The sequence below is a fragment of the Pterocles gutturalis genome, unplaced genomic scaffold (genome assembly GCF_000699245.1).
Source record: "Pterocles gutturalis isolate BGI_N339 unplaced genomic scaffold, ASM69924v1 scaffold41331, whole genome shotgun sequence".
Lineage (NCBI taxonomy): Eukaryota > Metazoa > Chordata > Aves > Pterocliformes > Pteroclidae > Pterocles > Pterocles gutturalis.
The window spans coordinates 27,235-51,841 of NW_010104551.1; the positions used below are offsets into that span (position 1 = coordinate 27,235).

General features: G+C 42.2%; 1 protein-coding gene across 1 annotated transcript in view; it reads left to right on the plus strand.

Annotated features, from left to right (window-relative positions):
- Positions 1 to 18,825, plus strand: part of NUAK1 (NUAK family, SNF1-like kinase, 1) — a 22,016-nt gene extending 3,191 nt beyond the window's left edge. The window contains exons 2-6 of the mRNA XM_010087104.1: positions 7,615 to 7,766; positions 9,050 to 9,115; positions 16,037 to 16,156; positions 16,460 to 16,592; positions 17,672 to 18,825. Of these exons, the coding sequence (XP_010085406.1) occupies positions 7,615 to 7,766; positions 9,050 to 9,115; positions 16,037 to 16,156; positions 16,460 to 16,592; positions 17,672 to 18,825 (1,625 nt within the window). The remainder of the gene's footprint in view (positions 1 to 7,614; positions 7,767 to 9,049; positions 9,116 to 16,036; positions 16,157 to 16,459; positions 16,593 to 17,671) is intronic.
- The last annotated feature ends 5,782 nt before the right edge of the window (positions 18,826 to 24,607 follow it).

Sequence of the window (24,607 nt, forward strand, 5' to 3'; positions counted from 1 at the left end):
TGCAAACTTTTAAACATGTGTTGGACCAAGGTACACTTAGTACATTCAGGAGTGAGCTCTTGAGTCTGTGTAGTGTGAAGTACAGTGTCTATGTGAGAGTTTCTCTTCTGGAAGAGTTGTCCTTGGTCAGCATAACCATTCAGAAAAGTCTCCCCATTTGCAAAATGCACTTAAAAATGAACAGATTATTAGCTAGCATGTTTGTAGAAATAGTTTAATGAAGATGTTCCTTGAAGAATTAATAAATATTAGGATCACAGTTCGGTGCCTGTGGAACACAAAGACATTAACGTGAACGAGCGACTGAAGGAAAGCGCGTGCTGAAGTACGCTGCTAGATTGGGGCCAAGATGCTTAGCACAGTGCTGGGCCCTTCACAGCAGCAAAGGACAAAAAATGGATTTCCCACATAAAAAGGACTTGTACCTTTTTTTGAGGTTGCATTTTTGATACTCTTAAGAAAAAGCACAGAGATTCCCCATCATGTATCTACCAGGCCACAGTGACTTGAGCTAGGTTGGATGCTCTGGTTAATTGGGAAACTGGTTCAGCTCTTCTGTGCTTTAAATTCCCAAAGGCAACGGAAAATGATCTGACGGTGTGTGACGCTGCTGGCATAGTATTTCACGATACTTATCTTACATGTTCAACCTCACACTTTGTGCCCAACTCCATGCAACAAAAAGCAAATTCACACTTGGTGTTTCAGACACGCATAGGGCTGTCTCCAATGCAGGGCTCCTTGAGTTGTGTGACCACGAAGTCACCATGCCGTCAGCAAAAACAGACACCTTGCCAAAAATCTGCCTGGGTGGCAGCTGGCAAAGTGTGCAGATGTGAGCCATTTCTGGCAAACTGCATCCCCGCAGCAGCCCCAGCTCAGGCGAGTGCCTCTGCCGTTGGCTGTGGTGCGCGCCCCTGGATGAGGCAGGTGGCTGGCGACTGAGGTGGCAGCTCACACCGCCGGCAGGTTTGTGTGTGTGGAGAACAGTTATGTGTCTCAGGCTGACAGTGCTGGGGAGGCAGACCCAGCCTCTGTCCCAGCATCTGCTATCTCCTGGTTTTCAGATGTAATCAAAACAAACTTTGGTGCCTAATGACTTCATCCTTTCTGTGTGCAAAACACCTGAAAAAGTCAAAAGTCCCTTAAAACATCATGTGGACGACTGGGCTTTAACCATGATGAAAGCTGGAATGTTTTGGGTTTTTTTTCCATTTAGCCAAGACAAAGTACTTCAGCAGTGACACTATTTAGCCACATTTCTAATTGGTTTCCTCTAATTATGTAGGCTTTTGACCTTCGAGGGCTTTCTTCCCATTGTTTTCAGTTGATAACATCCAAGAACATAAAGTAATATTTCAAGAGTCTGGCGATAGTAATGAAACAAGTATAAACAAACTTAACCCTTTATTTACCATAGCCTACCTTTATGAATTTCCTGTCATTCAGGGTGATTGCCTAAACAACACTTTGTCGGACATGACGTGAGCTCAAATGTGTGAGATCACTGGCAGGTCCAATTCAGATGTCAAAAAGATTGCAAGCAACAATGACATTTATGTCTATCTTTCAATTTACACAGTCCTCCCACCACAATGTAAATGTTTGCTTGTCTGAAGTTCCTCAACAGTTTGTAATCATAATTTAAAAAAAAAGGAATTAGCTCTTATATTCTTTGCTGAAACAAAAGACAATCAGTGTAACATGTTATTGTGGCTGAATTAGCAGGTCATATTTTTCCTTCCTTTTTAAAGAGTAGACTGTCAAAATCTGCATATCCTCAGTCTCATTCTCTGAGAAACAATGTCATCAAGAATAATGTTTCTCATTCTGATTTAATCTCCTCACTGGGGAGTAAATTCTAGCATACTGTCTGATTTAAAAATATTATTGCAGGATCTTAACTACGTTCCTTTAACTTAAGAAGAGATGCAATTCATCTGAATAAGGCCATGATTCAGGAAAACAACACAAGCTTAGCTTTAAAACACACACTTTATATCTTGCAATCTTCAATTCTAATTAAGCATATGCATAAATTTATTGATATGCATATAATTGGTTTTCTACATTGGACCTTGGATGTTTTCGTGTCTGCTGTATTAAAAAAAGTCATAAAATAATAACAATTAACCCCCCCCCCCAAAAAAAAAATATGCCAAGGGTCTGGAAAGCTTTCAAAGCAGTCAAGAACACAGAAGATGCATCAGGCTGAATTTCTAAGGTAAAAAGCAATTTTCAGTACTCGCATGTCTTTTTGAAGAATAATTTGAGCCTTATTACACAAGTGAGGTAATTGGGTCATACATGACTTTTCTGAATGAAAAGGTTATTCTAGTCTGCATCTCCAAAATTAAAAACAAACTCTCTTGTTCTTTTGATTTGGCTGACCTTTAATAAAAGAGCATTTTGTAGCAGTGGAAAGGTACTTCTGTCTGCGGCTGTTAGGAGAGTAATAAAAATACCGCTGAATGGAAAGACACCAGATGGAAGGAATGTCAACATACTGGAACTAATTTAGGAGATTGCTCTGATAGAGAGCAAAGGCATGAGGAGAATTCAAATGGTTCCAGTGCAAAGAGATTGGCCGCCCCTCTTAAACTAACAAACTAAAATCCTTACCCCAGGGTTACATGTAAACCAAATGAAATCAGCCCACAAAGAGGCAGTCCATTAAAGGGGGGGGGGGGGCAAAAAAGCAACCCCCTTGGCACTCGCTCTGACTTTAACATCCTGTAAGCATGGAGGAAGGGCAAAAGCATTTTGCTTTGTTTTGCTTTTTGATAGTAAATAAGTCCAAAGCGAACTGTCCTAATAGAGATTTGTATGATGCACTATTAAATCTTTCTGACTGATCTTTGCAAAACCATGCCCCTGTGGGCTTTCAGCGCTTTTAGGGTGAAGTCCATCTTAGCATTTAAGAGGGATAGTGGGTATGTTCAGCTAGTGTCAGACTTGTCTCCTGGAGTTTCAGTGGAGGTGACTTTGTTGTAGCTAAAGGGAAGAATTTACCAGTAGGGTTGAAAAGAAGAGTGCTGATCAGCAAGGGGTTCCTACGCAACTGGTGTTTGTGAAAATGGAAATTTGGAAAATGGAAAGCTATAGATAGAAGCTGAGTTCATAATTTCAGGGCCTCTAAATATAAATAAGTGGAGGCATTATATCCAATAATTATTGCTGTAGTAGAACAGCCTGTGAAAGAGATAGATTGTTGATGTTAGAAAATGTACTGTCTCAGATACGTCTTTGGTAGGGAGAAGTTAAGTTCTTTCCCAGTTTCGCATTTATATTCTTCAATGAGCTCTGAAGCCAGCGGATTTGGTTTCAATTATCAGCCTAGAAGTATGGAACTTTCTTTCTGTCATTTAAAAAAAACCCAAAAAAACAAACACAGTAGAGTTAAGGGACGAGTTGAAAGAAAAGCTGTAAGAAATCTTTCTTTGACCACTGCATCTTAAGCATCCTTTGCTGCTTGGGTAGAGTGCTGCTCTTAGCCTCTGTTAAGGCTCTTGGGGTGAACAGACCAAGCCCAAACAAGCTTGTAGCCCACTGGAAAATGCTGTTTCTCCACGTTGCCGTGACCTGTGTCTTAGTACATTAGCACAGTACTCTTGCTCATCTCCTGGGGATACAATCACGTTGTTCCTTGCACCTTGTTGTACATCCCATTCATGATGTGCTCTCATAGTGCTGTCTCTCCCTGCTCCTCTGTGGACAGGTGGAAGTGTAGCTGTCTCAGAAGTCAATCCTTCATCCTGCAGGGTCTATCTGCAAAAGAGTGCTATCATTTTGCAACCACTACCCTTCACTGCTTGACTGCTATGTCTGAGAGTGCAGCAGCCCTCTCACCACACCAAGGTCTTGCTGCAGCTCTCTCAGTGTAACTCAGCTTGCATAGAGTGGCTCAGAAATAAATGACACAGCTTGTAGCAAATGTTTCTCCTGCGGCTGTTGCCTCTATTATGTGGAGCTCATGCCTTGTATCTAAGTAACCCCCATCTCTTGATTTGTGATTGACAGACCATCTCTCCTGCTACCAAATTTGGGTGTTGATACTGATAGTTCTCCACTTATCTTATTTGGACAGCTGTTTGCAGAGTATCGACGGTTTGAAAGAAGCAAGAGCAGCCCCACCTTTCTTATACATAACCTTCCTCCTTCCCTTGACCTTGGTCAGGGTTGAGGAGCAGGCTTGTACGATGTGGCCATCCCATCAGTAGCAAGCTGCAGGGCGTTCCTGGGGTACAGTATTGTGCTGAAGCCGTGCTACTCTGTTGGTAGTAGCTGAAGCCAGGCTTCAGGCCCACTTCTAGGCAGGGGTGAGTGTCGGAATGAATGTGAAGTAGGATGGCAAGTAATAAATCATCTGCAACAAAAACAAAGAGTGAACCAAGCAGTCCCAGAAGCTATGTGGAGGCAATCCATTCGTCATCAGCCCACAGGTTACAGCCCAGGTGTTAACAGGGCAGTATATTTATTACCTCATTATTATTTGCAATAAGTCAATCCAGCCTTTAATTAATGCCCTTCTCTCTTCTCCCAGCCATTGGCCACAATGCTTTCTTGGAGCATATGTTTATAAAACTACATATTGTGCTCAGAAGGGAAATTCAGAAGTGTCTGTATGAAGCCTGCCTGGCATCCTAACTGCTGCTGTGAAAACTCATGGTGTACATGGCTGATAGTCTGAGACTTGTCAGAATACCACCTTGTCTCGTGCCTGATTGTTTTGACCGCTAAGTTTCTCTTTAAGATTGTGTGTGTGTATAGACATAAATCCTACTGCCTTTTCACTCCCTACTCCTTCAGTGGCAGCTCCCATTTAAGACATTTTTGTCTGCTGTTCAGTTCACTCTATGCAGGAAAGTAGCTGCATGCCCTCTAATTGGGTGCAGCTGATATGATGGAGGTGCTCTAAACTGAAATGATGCGGTTGTAAAAAAATACCTCTCACCTCCCTGGAAAAAAAAAAAAAAGATTATCCGTTCACTTCTGCTCCTTGGTGAAGAGAGAAATTGCTGTTCAATTCTGTAATTGTCCAGCTAGGGTGATGCTGAGGAGGCCTCTGTAATGTCATCTAAGCCCAAGGGTAGTGCCCTTCTTGTAATGTTCCCTCATGAAGAAGAAGATGTGCCAATTTGACCTGAGTGTGCTGGTAAACTGAATCCCAAACGCAAGTTATAGGAGTGTTTCAATTCTCATTGATTCTAGTGCACTTTTGTGACAAAAATTTTTGTCACAGTGTCTCAGTTTCCTAGAAGGCATAAGAGAGAATTTGAAATGGAAAGTACCTTTAAATGCACGTTCCTCCAAAACAAGCACTTTCCGCTTCATTTCTGTAGAAATGCAGGAAAATATGTATGTATCAGGAGCAAATTTTAGTCCAGAAAAATCAGATTTTGGAGTTTAAAACTTCAGAACGTCAAAGATTATTTGAGAAAGCTCTCATGACTGAGTGATGAAGGCAAAACTTTTAATAAAAACACTGTTGGGAAGAATGCTGCATGGTGGCAGGACTGTTATTGCTGTTATTATCATCCTCAGCACTGCACACCTGGTAGGGCATCAGCGGTTGGGGGAGTGAGACGGGAAGAGCCAGGGGCCCCCATCTGTGCCCGTCTGGTGGGTCAAACATCCCCCTGAGCTCAGTGTGGTCCTCGGCTGGTACTGCTTGGAGTGTGCACTCCCGTGAGAGTGCACTGAGATCAGCGGTGCCATGTGGTGACTTCACCTATACATGCATGACATAATAACCCCTAACTCATTGAATCAGCTGGGTTTTTTAGGGGGCAGGGAGGTGGGTGGCTTCTGGGGTTTTTTTAACTCAAATCTCTTAAACAAGAGCATTTTTAGTAATTTGTTTCAGCTTACCGAAACTTTATTTTTGCTTTCCTAAACAACCCTTTCCAAGCTTAGAGAAATGTGTGTGTGCATTACTGCTTTATTGGTAACACATCACAGCACTTCCCTATATGACATAGGGCATGTTCAGTTTTTCCCAGACCATATCAGTCTGTCATTCTTGGAGAGGATACTGCAAGTATAATCCATCCAGAGACGGCTCTTCCAGTTTCCGAAGTTTATTGCTAATGAGGATGTACATAGGATGTAATCACTGGCAGGAGCCTCTGCTTCGGGGTACAGTGAGGCCAGCAGACAAGTAAGCAGCCAATTTTATCTGGCTGTTCGCTCTTCCTTTTATCAGAGCTGTTTGGCTGGAGTTCAGGGGCGTTAGAGGGAACTGTGGAGGCTTTGGCTTGTAGAGTTGAGTGACAAGGTGTGAGATGACATGAGACAAAGCCTAGGAGCAGCAAATATGAGCATGTTGAGAGAGGCAGCTTCACATTTCACTGCAAAAACTGAAGCTTTTTTTTTAAAAAAAAAAAAAAACCAAAACACTAAGGACTACTGTCTGAACTTTGCTAAAGAGATATAGGAAGGCATCATTCCATTAGGGCTGGTCAAAACTAGCATCCGTTTGTAATAACCCCTATTAATTTGCAGATGCTTTGCTGCCAGCATGACCTGGCCTCAGCAAGCTGCTGCCCACAGATAAAAAGAGAAGGAAAATCGCCATGTTTTGGTATGAGCAGTGGTTATTTATGGCAGGTGCAGTCAGTTGCCAGTGGGTTGCAGTGGATTTTCAGTGTCAGAAGGGAAAAACTATTTTTGCAGCCAAGGCATTGTGACGATGAGAGACTACTCACAGCCTGCTTTACTAGATTAAGTATTCAGTTATCTGCAACTCCCAGTGAGGTCCTTGACAGCATGTGGCACAGAGTACCCTCAGCCCCAAAGAACTCATCAAGTTGTGACATGTATTAGATGAATGTTCCTCATACTGCTTAACGTGGGATTTGTGCATTGCTGCCGGCTCTGCACAAGTGGCAAAGGATGTATCTACAGCATGCAGCAGAGGCAGGAGATAAGTAAGGTCCAGGATGGGTTGGGTGCATGTGACAGGGTGCAGAGCCATACTGACAAGAGCTCTACAGCTCTGGAGACATTGCAGCCACTGCTAGCTCAGGCATCCGTGCCCACCATGCTGTTGCACAGCGTTGGGCTGGAAGAGCGCACATGCATCAATTGACTTGTTGGATTTTTGAACAGTCATTATAAGCCAAATGGCAATTCTGTATCAGCCAGTCATTAAAGACAGGGTTTATTATGCCTTCTATTAACCCTTTCCAAATGATGTGATAGCTCCTGTTTCCTTCTGTCCTCTGGCCTCAAGAAGATTACTGGTAAGAGGCAGTCCATGTTGGAACTGGGATAGTACTCAAATGTTGGTGACACAAGCATCCACCTCCCCTCAGCAAATTTTAATCAAGTTGACTTTGCCACCCTGTGACCCCATACTATAGAGGCAAAGACCTTCTTTCAGGTAGCCATGTGAAAGTGAAGATAGCCTCAACTTCCTTCTCTTGGTCTGAAATGTAATCTTCCTCTGCAAAAACTTAGCTTTGGAGCTTGCTTTTTGCAGCAGGTTTGCTAGTACATCTCTCCAGGCTGCAGTGATGACATAGGATGTCTTCAGTCATCCCAAGTCTTCTTCACCCTTTAAAGTGTCAGTTTTCAAATGTACTGGTGTGTTTTTTCTTTTATCCTGTGCAGTGTTTGAAAATAAAGATAAGATTGTGATCATCATGGAGTATGCAAGTAAAGGAGAGCTGTATGATTACATCAGTGAGAGGCGGCGATTGAGCGAAAGAGAGACAAGACACTTCTTTCGACAAATAGTCTCTGCTGTACATTACTGCCACAAGGTGAGCAAAGGATTTGATATTAAAAAATGCTATTTGAAGGCTGAGTAGTGACTTAGATATTTCAAAGCATGTCAGAGGCAACAGCATTCATTATTAAGTATGACAGCGTGTGATTATATCAGTACAACAGAAGATCTTAATTAAAAGTGCTACGGTAGTTCACTGCCTGTTTTTAAAGACTAAGGATGTTTTCCTGTGTTATGGCAGACACCAGCCACCCCCTTACATTAGCCCTACATTACATTTTTGCCTTGGAAATAATCCTCCTGACATTAAAAAAAAAGTAACTACATAAACTAGAAAGGCATCCCCTAGAACTTCTACAACATTAATATTAATAAATTTAAACAAGTTATAGCTTGCAATTTGAATATGCACGTGAACAGATTTAGAATAGGAGATAAAATATATGAAAAAAAAAGCCAAGAGAAAGCTACGAGTGTTCATGTATGAGCTTTAGCATGTACTTATTCTGGATAGGCAAAAGTAACTTTTCCACGTGTAGCAGGAGCACTAGAAAGATATTTTGCTAATGACTTTATCCATCATGGTACCCACTAGAATGACAATTTAAGCAATTAAACCCAAGGTAGCTGACTGGCTGTCATAACGGACCTTTTATCCCCACTTATGAACCAACTGCATAGAGCCAAAACTTGTATGAGGCTGAAGGCAACAAGGAGCTGACACAATTTTTTATTTGAATTCTTAAACTTTAATCTCCACTTGAATTCTGATACACAAGAGTGGTTTTCAGAGTCCTTCCTGTGCAGCACTGAAAAGCTACCCTGCCCTTCCCTGTGCAGTTGATTTTTCACAAATTTCTTTAAAGAAAGAAACACTTGTTTGTCTCCATCCCTTACATTTACAGTTCTTTAGGATTATAACTCCCCTGATCCATGTGGCTGCACATTGGAGGAATGAAGGCTTTTGTAAGGACTAATGTCATTGACAGATATTGTTTTCTGGTGCCTGGGAAGAATATATTGCTTTCACACAGTGGGGGCAGGATCCGGGCTGGAATTAAGTTCCAAAAAGACACCCTGAAGCCCCCCACCCCCCTGCTGTTTTAGAGGCTTTGTGGGAGGACAGATTCCAGTCATTCTTCCCTTAACCACACACCAAGTGACTAAAACATCGCCTGTCACTAGTCACTGGGCTGTGAGTGTTATGACAGTGAAATCAGCCCTGAAATGTAGATGCAGAGACCACCCTGCCAGCTCACCTTTCATTTTCCCAATATTTTCTCATGTTCTCCCCTGTTTTTTTCTTCCTTGTTTCAGAATGGTGTTGTCCACAGGGACCTAAAATTGGAAAACATCCTTCTTGATGACAATTTTAATATTAAGGTAGGATTCCTTTTCTCAGCTTCTCAGAATGGATTTGCATGTTTTGTAACATTTTTATCCAAGGTATTAGAAGAGCCAGTGTTATGGCAACAGCTGCTAAGCAACAGCATCTGGCAAGAGGCTCGGGGTTTGGAGGTTGGGGAAAGAGCACCACTGGTGATGAGTCATACATGCTAAATGAAGCTTTGCATCATTTGGGGGGAGAAGGTCCTGTCCTGCCACCCATGGGCCATGATTCCCAAAGCAGCATCTACTTGCTGATATGAAACAGAGAGCATTTCATGTGGTTGGGTTTATTGTACAAATGATATTATTGCTGGCTGCTGCTGGGGCTAGGAAAAAACTCTCCTGGTCTGAACGGTTCAAGTGCCTCCTACAGAACACTCTGAATGGCCTTTTGATCATGGCTAGAAAATAAGCAAATAGAGTTTCAAAATAAACCTAGCAAAGCACATGTGCTTCATTAGAAAATGGCCTTGGAACTCCAGACACAAACGTATATTTTGGATAGTGATGTCAGTGATGTCATTTCCATGTCATGTCTCCCCAGTGAAAGCATGAGAATGACCTTTTTTCCCTTGTTTTTTTTTCCTAATAGCTGTAGCACAAAGATAAATAATGCAGAGATGAGCGTAGTTTCAGGTGGCTGAACCTGTTTCACTTTCAACTTTGTTCCTCCCCGAGTAGCTGGATGTGAGGGTGGCTGGGTGCGCTCATCTATGGGCAAGCAGAGGGAGTGACGTCAAAGAGTTTCTGCTGATGCTTGGGCATCTTTGCTTAATTAACAAAGCAATTGATGTGCTCTCTGTGTAGCCAAGTATCTAAATAGCCTGAATCTTAATTTTGTCTCCACTGAAAGCCACGGGGCTGCACACACTGCCTTTTGCACTTCATGCTGGAGAGATTGTCTTTATTTTAAGCTGATGTGCAATGGAAGTGGAAAGTAACATATGGTAGCTGCCATCTGTGTAACGCTGATGACAGAAGCTAACTTGGATCAACTAGTGGATTAAAGGCACATAAATATGTGGTTTCTAAAAATAGTCTTTTACAGAAGGCCCATCCAATGCAATACTTGGACGTTTTGCTGTTAACATCCAGTGTTAGATTGAACCTCCCCACTCCTGTTCCTATGGGGACGCTGGCTGCAGCAGCCCAAGCTGTTCTCAGTGGTGGTGAAAACAAAAAGTAGCCTTTCTAGGACATTGTATACGAAACAGGCTTCCGCAGGCAGGATGACCTTTCTTTCCGCATTACATGCCAAACTATCTTCCCAGCTAATCAGAGAATTCTTGAGAGAAAAGAGGAATTTGGGGAATTTGCTAGCTGTGGTGGCCTGGATCTCTGCACTGTGGTCCTCATATGCAAAACCAATCACTTCCCTGAGCCCCTGGGGAGCTGCGCTTTGTCACAAGGCTACACTCCCTCTCCTCTCCTCTTTGTGGGACTCTAATCATCCTGAAGGGAGAGCGGGAGGATGAGGCAGGGACAAGTAGCTTTATGTTTGAGTCCAGACCATGGAGGTGACCCAGAAGCTTCAGAACCACAGATGCATTTCAGCTGCCATACCCAGTGGCACTGCTGTGGAAGAAATTCAGGTAGCTGCGAATTCCTACGTCCCTTCCAATCATTTGGACGTCTTTTTTTTGAAGGCATCCCTTTCCTGAACTGCATTGTGTTTCAGCTGCCGTGTAGGTATTTCGCGTATTTCCAGCCTTTCCTCAGTTACTTCTCTGCAAACTGTAAGGCATGCCTCTGAGCAGACAAGGCTGCCTCGGCATGGATAGGTGGCTGCAAGCTCCCTTTCTGTCACCTGGTAACGATTTCTGCAAAGGGTCTCATGAAGCTAAAAAAATAGAACGAACTTGGGAAGCAATTGGTATTTCGTACATCTTGCTATCAATAGTGTTTAAATTTGGATTACTTCGAGACATTACTTTTTGTATTGTTTTCCTTTTGCTCCCTGCTCTCTTTTTTTTACACCTTGTGACTAAGATCACCTTTGAGTACTTGATGTTAAGCACACCGCCAGGATTTCCCTGATGCTGAAGCTTTGAATATGTTACTGTGGTTTCTGTGTTACTTGCACAGGATTTTACTTCCCCCTTTTTCTTTGTTTCACTAAACAGTAACCGTTGGCAGGGAAACACATATGGAGCTGTAAATTATTTATTAGGAGTAAATTTATCAGTCCTCATTCTTAGAGTATTTTTATATGGTTTATTCAGACAGAAAAAAAAGAAATATGCAATTTGGGGTTTGGTATTGACTGATGGCTTCAAATACTCAGTGGAAGGAATTTTCTAGAAATGGAGTGATAGTCTTATCGGTACTTTCCCAGTATTTATATTTCATTCAGTGGATTACAGAGCACTTACAAAATTGGCAGTTTGATTTTAAGAACGAGAAAATGAAAGGAATCCCTTTGTCCTTGGGTGCAATTAAATACATGTTTCTGAAGAAGCTAGTGATCTATACATTATGATATACATAAACATGTCATAGTAATGTGAACTAAAAAAAAGATGTTGTAAAAATAGATCCATGTATAGCAATTTAAGGAATACTTTTAGAACAGTAAATAAAGAGGACGAGTAATCCATTAGAAATTATTATCTGACCTGAAAGGGCCTCAAGTCATTTTACGTGATACTACACTAACTGGGAAACCATTCTTAAATTTTAGCTAATTAAATTACGGTCATGAAGTGGTGTATGGAGATATAAGCGGCTTTTTTTAAAGTTACAATAGTGAGTAAAAGTCTCTGGAAATGCAGTAATGTGTTGGAGTACAGCAACTAGGAAACACCAGTGTCTGAAAGCTGACAAAAAGTTACATGTTTTGAAGAGTTCTGCAGGTCCACAGGACAGAGGTGGAGGATGATGATGGGAAAAAAGTTATCTGATCTGTAGTATATAATTCTGTTTTTCAGGGACTTGGTGTATGCAGTAATATTTCCTGCAAACTATTGCTTAAAACCCCTACATGAAGCAAACACAAGTAAATAAAATGGGTTTTAAACATTTGTGAGACTGAACATGCTCGCAGATCTATGGGGTACGAGGAACTCATCCAGCCAATTAATGAAACGATAGCTTGCCTTTCTCCTCAGATGTGCACCCAACTATCTAGCAGAACCCCTGAGTGCAAATGTTTCTCCTGGGAGCTAGCCTGTCTGCAGAGATCAACAGTGGGGTACAATCCTAGAGCTAAACCTCACCAAGGCACTGACTGCAGCTTCCCAGGGCAGAAAGGCGTTATGTGCTTTCCTACCTCGTTCATGGTGCCGTATTCTTTAAAGAAATAAAGCAGTGACAAAGTCAGGGTTTCTGCAGTGTATACAAGCCGCACCTTAGTCACATTCATGTGCCCGCTGCTAACAGCTCAGTTCACCTTAAAATTTACTCCATTCTCCTTTCATCTGCCCGCACTTGCTGCCTTCCACCCTGCCCCCTCTGCTTGCCCTAGGTTCCCGGAGGTGGGTACAACTGCTCCCCCACCACGCAGCAGCAAAACAGCCTCTTGCTGGCATTTTCATCCCATCAAGAGGATGTCATCGTTTGTAATCCTAACACAGTTGGAGGTGGGCAGGGTCGGGCAGGGTCCGACAGCCAGCAGGGCTAAGGCAACCCCAAAGCACTGAAAGAGCTGCCCTGTGTTGGTGAGTTAGCAATTTTTGGGAAGCGATTTGCAACGGCTTTAAGCATCTGCCTTTGGTGGTCTTCAAAAAAGCCTTCTGGTGGTGCCTTCTTCTCTTCATTAGTTTTAAAAGGACTGAGGACGCTGGTTTTTGGTTCATTGTAGGTATGAAGTTACTAGAAGAACTAGTAGCAGGGCGAGAGTGCAGCTGCCTTCTTTCTCCCATAGCTCCTGCAGTTTGGCCTGATGAGGACCATATGTCCCCAAGCACTGCAGCTCTCCCCAGTGCCTAAATCCCCAAAACTGCATGCAAGGAGGTGGAGAGAAACTGCTGCCCAGAGCGGCAGCCAGGGAATTAGTGCCTCTTGCTGGTCTATCCAAATATCATATCCCTGTCCTGAGCCACAGCCTGCCCCTAGGGACACCTCTGTCATGCAGCCTGGCAAGGTGGAGGGGGCCTCCTTCTTCACTGTAAGGCTGTGGCGGCTCCTGGGCTGGGAATTGCACCTAAAAGAGATGTCTAGCAGAGGTTGACGTAAACTGTATTATCAACCTCAAAGTGATAGAAGGAGAGAAAAATGCAAGTATAATAGTAATATAATCCTACTAACTGCACTTCCTCTTGGGCCAGTAAGGGGACACCAGTCAGGCTAACCACTGAAAACCCATGAGGGTTTCATATATACAGAGTAAGTGTATGTAATTGGGATTTACCTCGCTGGAAGTCTCACCCACTGCACATACGCTTCATTTAAGAGACCTAATTATTTCTCTATCTGCAGTACAAAGAGACAGATTTTTAAGTGGGATAAAACTGACAATTTCCATGAGTGTGAACTTAATGGAATTTATAGTCCACACTTAAACAATAAATTACGTCTGGTTTATCATAGCTAACAGTAAATATGAAACATACACCTCCTGAAGTGGAGGGGATAAAAGTCTACTTCCCCACTCCTCCCAATTTAGGAAGTTTTTTTGACTTGATGCCTTAGTTCCATTTAAGTGCCAAGAACATGAAGTAATGTTGTCTTCTATTAATCTTGTTTTGGGGGGCATGACAGTTTTAATGGGAAAAGCTGATAAACATCAGTCTGTGAGTATGGGAGTGGACTGTAACATAAATACTCTTTTCCTGAATGGTCAAAATGAAAACATGAATGCCCAAGTCTGAGAGTTTCTTAGTGTGAACAATGGTATGTGTATCCCTATATATATATTCATGCACATCCACATGCATTTTATACATTCCATGGTGTTAAGGGAATATATTTTCTTAAGGAATCACACTGTGCAGTGTTTGTCCTTGTCTTAGCAGCATCCTGAACTAAAGTAAAACTCAATGACTAGCATGAAGTTTTAACACTGAAATGATCCCATTCTTCCCCTGATTGACAGGGCACACTTCATAAGGCTTAAAACCGACTTCCTGCGAGCCAGGCAGGGTGACTTGATAAGAAAGTGGAATTTAGGGCAGTTAAGTGCAATCTGAGCCATGAGAATATGTTTGCAGACTGCAATTGTACACCAGCTGTTTTCAATGACATTCCAGCCATACAATGAAGATTTTACAAACCACATTTATTTAAGGGTTGAGTTTTCTGCTGTGGGTTGATAATACGCTGTTTGGGGGACTGAGTGAATTCAAACTGTGAATGGACGTGTTGAGATGAATTAACATTAATGAACAGGAATCAGCTGCTCTTTGAGCAGGATATTATGAGCCCAAATTATCAGTGCAACACCTGCACAAGCAGAACATCAAAATAGGAGAGGGTGAAGCATGAAATCTCGTACTTGCTCTGTGACTTAAAAAATGTTGTGAAAATAATATTTTAAAAAACAAGGTTATATTTTTAACATAAAAGTATCTGTGTCTCAATCTATATCTATCTGTATCTATTTATAGATAAAGCATGTGTATTTATATTTCTGTTGTGAGGTAATGAAAGAAAATTGGGAACTTCAGTCCGTACTTCACCAACTTTGTTCGTTTTGGTCTTAACTGTGACATTTTTAGGTGTAGCTGAAGGAGTTTGGGTAGTAGATACAAAGACTTTATGTCTCCCAGGAGTTCACTAGGCGTTACAATCAGGATTTAGCAGCACTCATGATACACATTTTAGAAATCCAGGAGTGAATGATGCTTCTGGTAAATCCTTTTATTTTCCATTCACTTTGTGTTTTCCTGAATTTTCTCTTATGGAAATTCCCGGGATTTACTTTTTTTTCTGGTAGAAAAGACCTGAATAAGATGAAGAAAACCCAGGGAAAATGTCTGTCCCTTATACCTAGAAATTGATAATACCTTTTTTATGCCTGTGCTTAATGTCTTTTATGTATTTGAGTTTTAAACAAGATAAAAAATTAGATGTGTTGCCTTGTACTAGAGAAACAAAAGAAATGCAAAGGTTGTGGGAGTATTTAGTGTTGCTATCATCAGCCTTTGTTTTGTAAGAACAAGAACAGAGAACTGAAGTAAACAAAATATTTGGATCTGATCCTGCAATTCCTACATGGGCAAAATTCCCAACAGTCTCAAGGGAAGCTTTGTTTGTGTTGGGAAAGCCGGATTTGGGCCCATTGTTTCCCGTTAGGAACCAAACTTGTGTTTATTGTCTCATGACAGACATCTCGTGCTTAACAGCTCAGATTCCTCAGCCTGAGTCCCTGAATCTGGAAGAGTTAGTGAGTGCCTCACTTTCCCCCTCCTTCAAGTGTAGCTAAGTTCCAGATGATTTCAAAAATCACTTTCTTCTGCAATGCTGACTTTCCTGTGACACTCCTGCCTCACTCCTCCTGTTAGGTATAAAGGTCTTGGCTTTTGGCTTGCGTGTGCACGATAAGAATGGTAGTACTTTCTGCTTGCGTTCCTTTGGTATTAATGATTATACAAGATGAAGAGCAATCTGTGGACAGCAGGTCCAGTGCCTCCCAGTATGAGATTGTCTTTGCAAGCATATGCAATTCATCCAGGATGAAATTACTGACGGATGGTTGTGCAGTCAGTCAGTGACCTGCCTGTGAGTGGAATCAAAGTGTCCTTGTTCCTAATCTGGAGGATTTAGCCTGGGAACCCTTCTTCTCTGAAGGGTCTGAAGAGAGAAAAGTGAAAAAAAAATCATGAAATAGTGGCTTGGCAAGGGAACTTGAGAGATTATCCACGTTGAGATCTGCCCTACAGCAGGGTCAAATATAGCTGAGTCTTTCCTGATAAGGGATTTTCTGTTGCATGAAGATATTGTTCATACTACAGGTGCCTTGTGCAATTCTATTTGCAGATTGCTGACTTTGGACTCTCCAACCTTTATCACAAAGACAAGTTTCTGCAGACCTTTTGTGGAAGCCCACTGTATGCTTCCCCTGAAATAGTTAATGGACGACCTTACAGAGGCCCAGAGGTAAGAAGGGTCAGCTTTTCGGTGGTGGTATGGGGTGTCTTTGATTACAATGTTCTTGAGGGTTAGTCTTAATGCTAGTGTTATTGCACATGTGGATTTGCTTGGGTCTCTCCCATATTGAAAGTTCTCAAGCTGCCTTCTTTTGCGTTCGTTTGCTTTGCCTGTGGTTAGTCAGATGTTAGATACTGGTTTGCCCATCAGTAGATGAAGTTGGACGTGATGCTGTTCTTGTGGTGCTAATGGCAGGGAGAAGAGTGGGGATCAGCTTTCCTGGGCTTCACATGCATTGTCTCTGTATTTCAGGTTGACAGCTGGGCCCTCGGTGTGTTGCTTTACACTTTGGTTTATGGAACAATGCCCTTTGATGGCTTTGATCACAAAAATCTCATCAGGCAGATCAGCAGTGGAGAATATCGTGAGCCAACACAGACCTCAGGTATAAAAAAGGAGCGAGGGCCATGTATTGAGCTGACAGGAGTTCAGAACGGAGGGTTTTCCTGGCCCCTTCCAACATGTTTTAGTGTCATATTAGAATGATGAAGAAAAAAATCTCTCATTCCCCTACTGACTTCATCTGCTATCAATTCCCATCTGGGTACAGCATTTAGCAAAACCCCTTTTGAAATGAAAATTTTATAGCAGATAGATTTTATTGCCTTGGGGAAGCTGTAACGGTCTCTTTTAACTAGATCAATGACAGTGGAAGGTCTGTTAGCTATTGCGAGTGGAATTGTTCAGACAAGCTGTAAACCGATACAACATACTGGTACAGATCAGTCCTCTAGCTATACTGTGGTATATCACAAGCAGAGAGAAGATGAATGGTCAGAGCGATGCAGTCTCTTACCCAAGAAGGCAGGCCAAAATCTAAATTAATGCCACTATGTTCGTGTGTACTTCTGCTTAGAGGAGAACACATTAAGCAGTCACCTGACAGAAAAGCATCAGCTAAGTCCAGGTCATTGATTATAATGACTCCTTACAGCCTTAAACATCTATGTATATATTATATTTAAATGCATATTTATCGTGTATCATTTGTTTGACATCCCTTTCAATTTTCTGCCTTCTTGCTCTTTTTATGAAATATACCTTTAAAATATACAGAAGACTACACTGTTTATGGAAAAAAGTAAATACAAAAGCGATAATGGGTAGATCATTTGAAATATCCCAATTCCCCTTTGTTTTCCTGCAAGTTTTGTAATTATTAGAGTTGATAGGTTGATGAATTCTTTCAGTAATATGAAACTATTCACTGACTAATACAGCACAAATATTAATTTCTTTCATGACTCAGTGTACATTTCCCAGGATGAATCATATTCTTATGATAAGAAGTAGTTCTCAAATTAATTTTCCAACATTGACTGATGGTCAAAGCATTGCTCCCTTTCCCTTCTGTAGTGACACGTTACTTCTGCTCATTTGATTAGCTTCACGCTTCCATTTTAAACTGAGAAAACCAAGACTGCCCATACTCTAAATATTTTATATTCCATTCTTTGTCCATAGATGCTCGTGGTCTTATCAGGTGGATGCTGATGGTGAACCCTGAACGCCGAGCAACCATTGAAGACATTGCCAATCACTGGTGGGTTAACTGGGGCTACAAGAGTAGTGTTTGTGACTGTGATGCCATGAGGGACTCCGAGTCCCCGTTGCTGGCAAGGTTCATTGATTGGCATCACCGATCTACTGGCCTCCAACCAGAGACTGATACCAAAATGAAGTGCCTTTCTAAGCCCAAAGGTCCTGAAGTCACACTAGAGAGACAAAGGTCTCTGAAAAAATCAAAAAAGGAAAATGACATTGTACAGTCCATCCAGGAAGGAGGAGCTGAAAACGCATCCAAACCCACCTCCAAGAGACCCAAAGGCATCCTGAAGAAAAGGAGCAACAGTGAACATCGATCTCACAGTGCAGGTTTCATTGAAGGAGTGGTCAGCCCAGTGTTACCTTCTGCTTTTAAACTGGAGCAAGAGTTGTGTAGGACTGGCGTAGCCATTAAAAGTGTTGTGGAAGGAGAAGTAGCAGGCAAATATGGCACTAAGCAGTCTTCACTAATGCCAAAAAAAGGAATCTTAAAGAAGACTCAGCAGAGGGAGTCAGGCTATTACTCCTCTCCAGAACGAAGTGAATCTTCTGAACTCTTGGACAATAATGATGAGACAGTAAACAGTGATACTTCTCCAGGGGTCACAGAGCCATCCAGAAATGGCTCATATAGCCATTCCTGCAGGCGTAAGGGCATCTTGAAACATAACAGCAAGTATTCTACCAGCAGCACTGAATCTGCTTTGATTAGCCCTGACACACCAACGCTGGAGGCCATGGAAGAAGTGGTCCTGCCTGGTGATGCATTACCTCGAAGTTACAGTCGCCCTTCCAGCGTGATTAGTGATGACAGTATTTTGTCCAGTGACTCCTTCGATTTGCTGGATTTGCAAGAGAACAGGCCAAACAGACAGAGGATACGAAGCTGTGTCTCTGCTGAAAATTTTCTCCAGATCCAAGACTTTGAAGGACTTCAGAACTGCCCACGGCCACAGTATCTAAAACGTTATCGCAACCGTCTGGGGGACAGCAGTTTTTCCCTTCTCACAGACATGGATGATGTGACTCAGGTCTACAAGAAAGCCCTAGAGATCTGCAACAAGCTCAACTAGCAGAGGGAAGATAGAAAGGGAGGGAAGGGAGTTTTTCTGTGTACCTTTATGATGGAGTAAGCCAGGTCACTGATTTGCTGACCATAGTAGGTTTTGCTTCAAAGAACTTGACTATACCTACTTAGCTGAACTAGTAAAGTAGCCCCAAAGCCATCTCACACTTCTCTAATTTTGTGTCCTCAAAATATTACCTACCTGACCAGACAAAAACCTTTTGTCTTTGTATACATGGTGAAAACACATCAGGATCTAGCAGACAAAAGCATCAAGATTTAATGGCTCAGAGTCGAAGCTAGACAGAATTAAAACTGGAAGTGAGTGACACATGCTTTGAGAGGTTTGTAATTCATATTAGATCAGCTTTATTGAGAGATGAGCTGAATTCTTCAAGTTGATTTTGGTTGTCTGTTAGAAAGAGAACCTTTATTTTCCCCCGAAGTTATTAATCTGGATACAGCTGTTGCACATTGGGAATCCTTGGCTTGCGTTATGCAGGAGGCCAGGCTAGGTGGTCACCATGGTCCCTTCCCCTGGGATCACCTGAGAGGTTCTGAACACATTCTGGGACAGATAATTTGAGAGACTTACCCAAGAATAACCTCACATGGTGTTTGTGGACAACTGGTGGAGCAGGCATTCATATCTGGCCCCTCCTACAGGCATTGCTCTTCAGTGAGCAGGAGGCCCTAAAGCTGTTTCCAACTACCTCTCATACCAGCAAAACAGAGTCACAGAAACGATAAAGGGAACTGGGAAGAATGGATCTTAGCAGCAGCTAAATGACCTTTTAAGGCATTTCAGCCCATGTGTTCAATTTGTGACTCTTTCAAAGTGGCCAGTCAGAGGAATGCCCAAAGATGGATCTAACAAAGGATCTCAAGGGTTAACTGATCCTCCAATCTAGAGTTCAGCTAATGGCAGCAAATGGTGCCACCTTGCTGTTAACTTGTAGTATTTGAGGGTGACAGGTAGTTTGCGACCAGAATGTTAGGTAAGGAAAAGGTTGTAGCATGTAGGGAATGGATAGAGGTCAGAAAGTTAGTGGGAAAATACCTTTCTCCAAATGAAAATGTTTCTAGGTAGGCAGTAATGGAACAGAAAGAACTGAGCAATGAAATGATAGTTAGATTTGATAACAGAGTTAGCATAGAACTGCTGGCCTCTGTCTATATAGTGTAGCTGATACTGCATGTGCAATGATACCAGTTTGAAAAAAAATGAGCAGGATATGTGTTTGTGTTCTCGGACATATCTAAATATCCAGACTGAAGGCTTCAACTCCCATAAAGGTACCACATGGGTCTACTGGATTACCTGAATGTAAGCCTATGTCAGAAAGGCACTGTGTGTTTGACAGGCCTGGGCAAACTGGAATCTTAAGGCCCATTTCAGTCAAATTTCCATGAGCACATAGCCCCTGGCTTTCTTGGAGGTGCACTGGTGCAAATAAGCAACAGGTTTCAGCCTGTGATGTCAGATGATCCACAGCTGCAAAACTTAAGGTCTACACACATACCCAGAGCAGAGGAACATAGGGCAAGCTCTGTTCTCACTCCTACCCTGTAACCGCAACTGAAAGCAGAATTTGGCCCACTGTGTCCGAAATCCTAGAGATTGTGAGGAAACGGAAGAGTTCCTCTGGGGATTCCCTGGAAACTGGGAATAACCCCATAAATCGTTGGCTTTTGGAGCAATTTCACTTGCGGTTTCCTTATTTGGTGTATCATGGTACTTAAGTCTGCTGGTTCCTCCTAAAAATCAACTGGGCTGCCTAGCATAAAGATGAATGATGTTGAATTTCCTAAATCAGTTAATCTGCCTCTATGGAGAACTTTTAGTTGTGAAACACTGGACCAAATTTAGCCCTGGAGTAAACGCCATCAGTACCATGAAATGTATGAGAGACATGCTCGCAGGTGGTCAAGTGAAATTTGTCTCACTGCCCATTTGCTCAGGAAGGGCAACTGCAGGTCATTTCTCTACAGATGTGTACCTCTCTGTATGATATTCAGATGTCCCATCTTCTCACAGGCCCTGCATGTGCTCCTTTAGCCCATCCGAAATCAACACCCCATTTTGCAGTGTATTTAGTTAAAAGTTTGCTGTGGTACATTTTAAAAACAACTCAACATAATCTCAGTGGCCTTTCTGAAAGAAGGATGTGCTTCGCAGCCACGGCTTTTAACTTGTGCCCCAGAGCGTAAGAGCCAGATCCTCAGCTGGTGTAAATCAGTGCTGTCTGGTTGACATGACAGAACATCATGTCAGGGGGGTTTCGCTGACTGACACCTTCCCTGCAGATCTGGCGCTAAACTTTGAATGGATTTGTAGAGGTTTCAGGATGAAGGGAAGGGAACTCAGCTGGCCGTGGCAGGGAAGTGAGGAGCACCCCGAAGGCTCCTATCTCCCGAGGCTTTTGCCCAGGCCTGCTTCCTTGTGTACAAATGTGAATGAGTGACTGCTTGCTGCCAAACTGGAAAGTTTATGTAGGGATTTACTGGCATGTTACTGGCATGTTACATGTTTACTGGCATGTTATCATTCCTAGAAGAGAAGAAAAAAAACCAAACTTGACTGCACATTGTTATTGTTAGTGTTGTGATTTTATTTAATTTTTTTGTAATACAAAGTTGACTTTTTTATTTGAATTTGTCTTTTTTTTTATTTATTGGTCTGAAAGCCATTTCAAAGGTATAATAATATATTTGGTGTAATTTAATTGGTGCAACATTATTTTACAGCTCCGGCCAAAATTGTTTGGTGTTATTTGTTGGGTTTTTTTTTTGTTTTTTCTCCCAATCCTTGGTTGGTTTGAGCTCTACGAGACACACAGGGGAAAACTCTGGATAATCACCCAAAGTGTTTGTATTTTTAATCTGATACTGTTTTTTATTAAATGAAATTAATGTAACTGTGAAGAGTCTCTCTCCCTTTTCTTTTTCACTGTGCATCAGCATAAGCCAAGGCCAAACAGTAATGAACTTGTCATGCAGAAATACAGCAGCATCTCAGCACATTGTACCAAGCTGTTTATGCAAAGTTTCTTGGCTCATTTATGCATTTGAATATAATGTGGGTGGCCACAGAGACTCCCGTGCTACGAAGCATTTGGCACTGCAAAACACCCAGAGCTTTCAGCTATAGAAATGTTTGGTGGTGAAGAATAGCTGAGTGGGGTTCTCTGCTGGAGATGAATGAGTTTTGTGGGCCAGGTGTGCTGCAGGCGAGACAAGAGCAGGCTGGCTGACCAGAGACAGCACAATTCATTCGTAGCCCAGAGACAGATGGTCATGGTCCTTTCCCCTCTCTGGCAGGGAGAGGGACAGTTTATTAACAACGTTAATGTTCCCATTGGTATAATTTAAGGATTATTTGTGAAAAAAACAACCTGGTGGCCATCTGCTGCTGTTAAATGTAGGATGACTGTAGTTAGATGGTTTTGAGCAGCCAGCATAATAAGCTGGTGAGAGACACAAAAGGAGTCAGTTTTCATTTTTTTGGAGCCTCCTTGATAACCAGAAGGCTTTAGATTGTTTTTCTTGGAAAGCAGATGGGCATCATAAGAGAAACTGGGTGTTAGGTACACTGTGTGTGCTGGAGACTTGTTAAAATAAAGGAAATGGTTGGCAATGTCCTGATGTTGGCTCTGAGCAAGACACCATTAAACTTCACCCTTGATGCAGCCAGCCAAGATACCTGTGGTGTATATTCTGTTTTTTAAATTACAGGTAGTTTGGATTAGGATCCAAGGTCTGGATATCATGCAAAAAAGGCTTTTGTTTTTCTAATTCATTTTCTCTCCCTTTTAAAGCAAGAAGCCATTGCTGTAGGTGCTGGATTTATTCATCATCACCACTTAACAACCAGTGGGAATGAAGGAAAAAAAGCCAACTATGCAGAAAGGCAAACAGCCATTAATACATTACAAAGGGAATGATTAGCTGCTGTATGCTAATTGAGTCGGAAATTGTAAGGTATATAGTCAAAGTCAGCACAAGTGTTCTTGTAACTGAGGTGTATAATGTCTGTGTGGGTGCTAGGTGGTGGAAAATGTAATGCAAATCTCATCTGCAATAGCAATTATGAAACTTTTTTTCTTAATACAGTAGGAAAAAAGTTATATTGGGGGCAAACCATTTGTTTTGTTTTAAAAATAATGACTTTTAGAAAGAAAGTTCTGGATGGCTGGGTATGGTGCATGTATGTGGGAAACACTGAGAAGTAATTTTGTGCATGTTTGTACAGCTCTGAGAGTGCACGCTTCTGGGGTGGGGAAGTGGGCGTCTAATTTTCCTACTTATTAAAGGAGATAAATGTACAGTGATATGCCTTAGTTGAAGTTACATAGTAAGTCTGTAGCCAGACCTGGTCTTTTGTTCTTGCCCCATGGGGATTCCAATGTTTCCTAGGAATTGTTGAACTTTTATGGATTGGGCAACGCAGGAACAAGGAAACAAGACGGAAGCCTTGGGAACTATGCAGTCAAGTGACAAAAGCAGTAGTGGTTTTTTTACACAGCCACAAATAGTCTTGTCTGTTATAACCCTTCCTTTACCTCTAAAAGTTGACAACCTCAATTTCTGATCCTGCAAAGCCTGTGCCTGTGCATAACGTGATAAGGTCAGGGATCCCTCTGACTGTGAGAGGCTTGCAGAAGTCCGGGGCCCAGTTCACATGAGCAGCAGTGCCTGACGCTGCCGTATAGCAGTAGAGCACTTAGAGGCCAACTCAAAAACTTGCAGGAGAACCTCATGCTGCTTCTCGAAGCTCACCGATGCCAAGTCACTTGAGCAGAGGGAAAAGACTTGTGCCGAGGCAGCGGGAGGCAGCTCTCTTCCAGTGCTGTCACAGCCTCTGAGGTGGTGCCCATGGCCACCCCATAGTGCTGTTAAGCATAATTCAGAGCAAAGTGATACAACACAATTTCTAGCCATAAACATTTGCATTTGATTTGTAGTTATGTCTCTTCTCACAGCTCCGAAGGTCTCCATTTAAGGACTTCAGGGACTGTGAAAGTCAGGTGTTAAATTGAAGTAAAGAGGTGCCATTTCCAGTTATTGCAGTCAAATGTATTTACAGATGAATTTGCTAGTGACTCCGTAAGCATGTGTAATAATAAACTTTGCAATCCAGTGCCTCACTTATAGCTACAGGTTAAGTCATAATGAGTCTGATGAAGGGAGAAGTCCAATACTCATGTAAATTTGGTGTATATGAGAAGCTTATCAGTGAAGCATTTATGTCAGTGGTTCACCTCTCATTTTAATTAGATGTTTCTGGAGACAAGGCTGCAGGAATGTGCTTTGTTGAGCCAATAGAAACTCCTGCGTTTGCTAGCATCAGCCCAGGCTGTCCCAGTGTTCTGGTTTCAGGGTTTCAACTGAAAGTTTTACCATGAAAGAGAACAAGTTGTGTTTCCCCTGGATTAATGGTACTTAGTATTCAACTAGGGTTTTTTATTATTATTATTGTCTGGTGGAGCTGTCTCTTCCTCCTTGCCAAACCATCTTTCTCATAAAAGACTGAGTAATTTGGCTGGAGAAGCAACTTTTTTGGACAGATGATCTGAGGATTTTGTTTCTGGCTATCTCACTCTAGCCCTTACCCCCGCCCCATATTTCCTGGAATTTCATCAGTGCAGAAAACGCTTTGATTTGCGTATCATCTGGCCATACAGAATCCTGCACTTTTTAAGGACATTATATGTATTTGCACTGATGCTTAGTTGTTCCTTGGAAAAGGATTTAACAAGATAAGTTCATGCATCACCAGAAGGCACCTC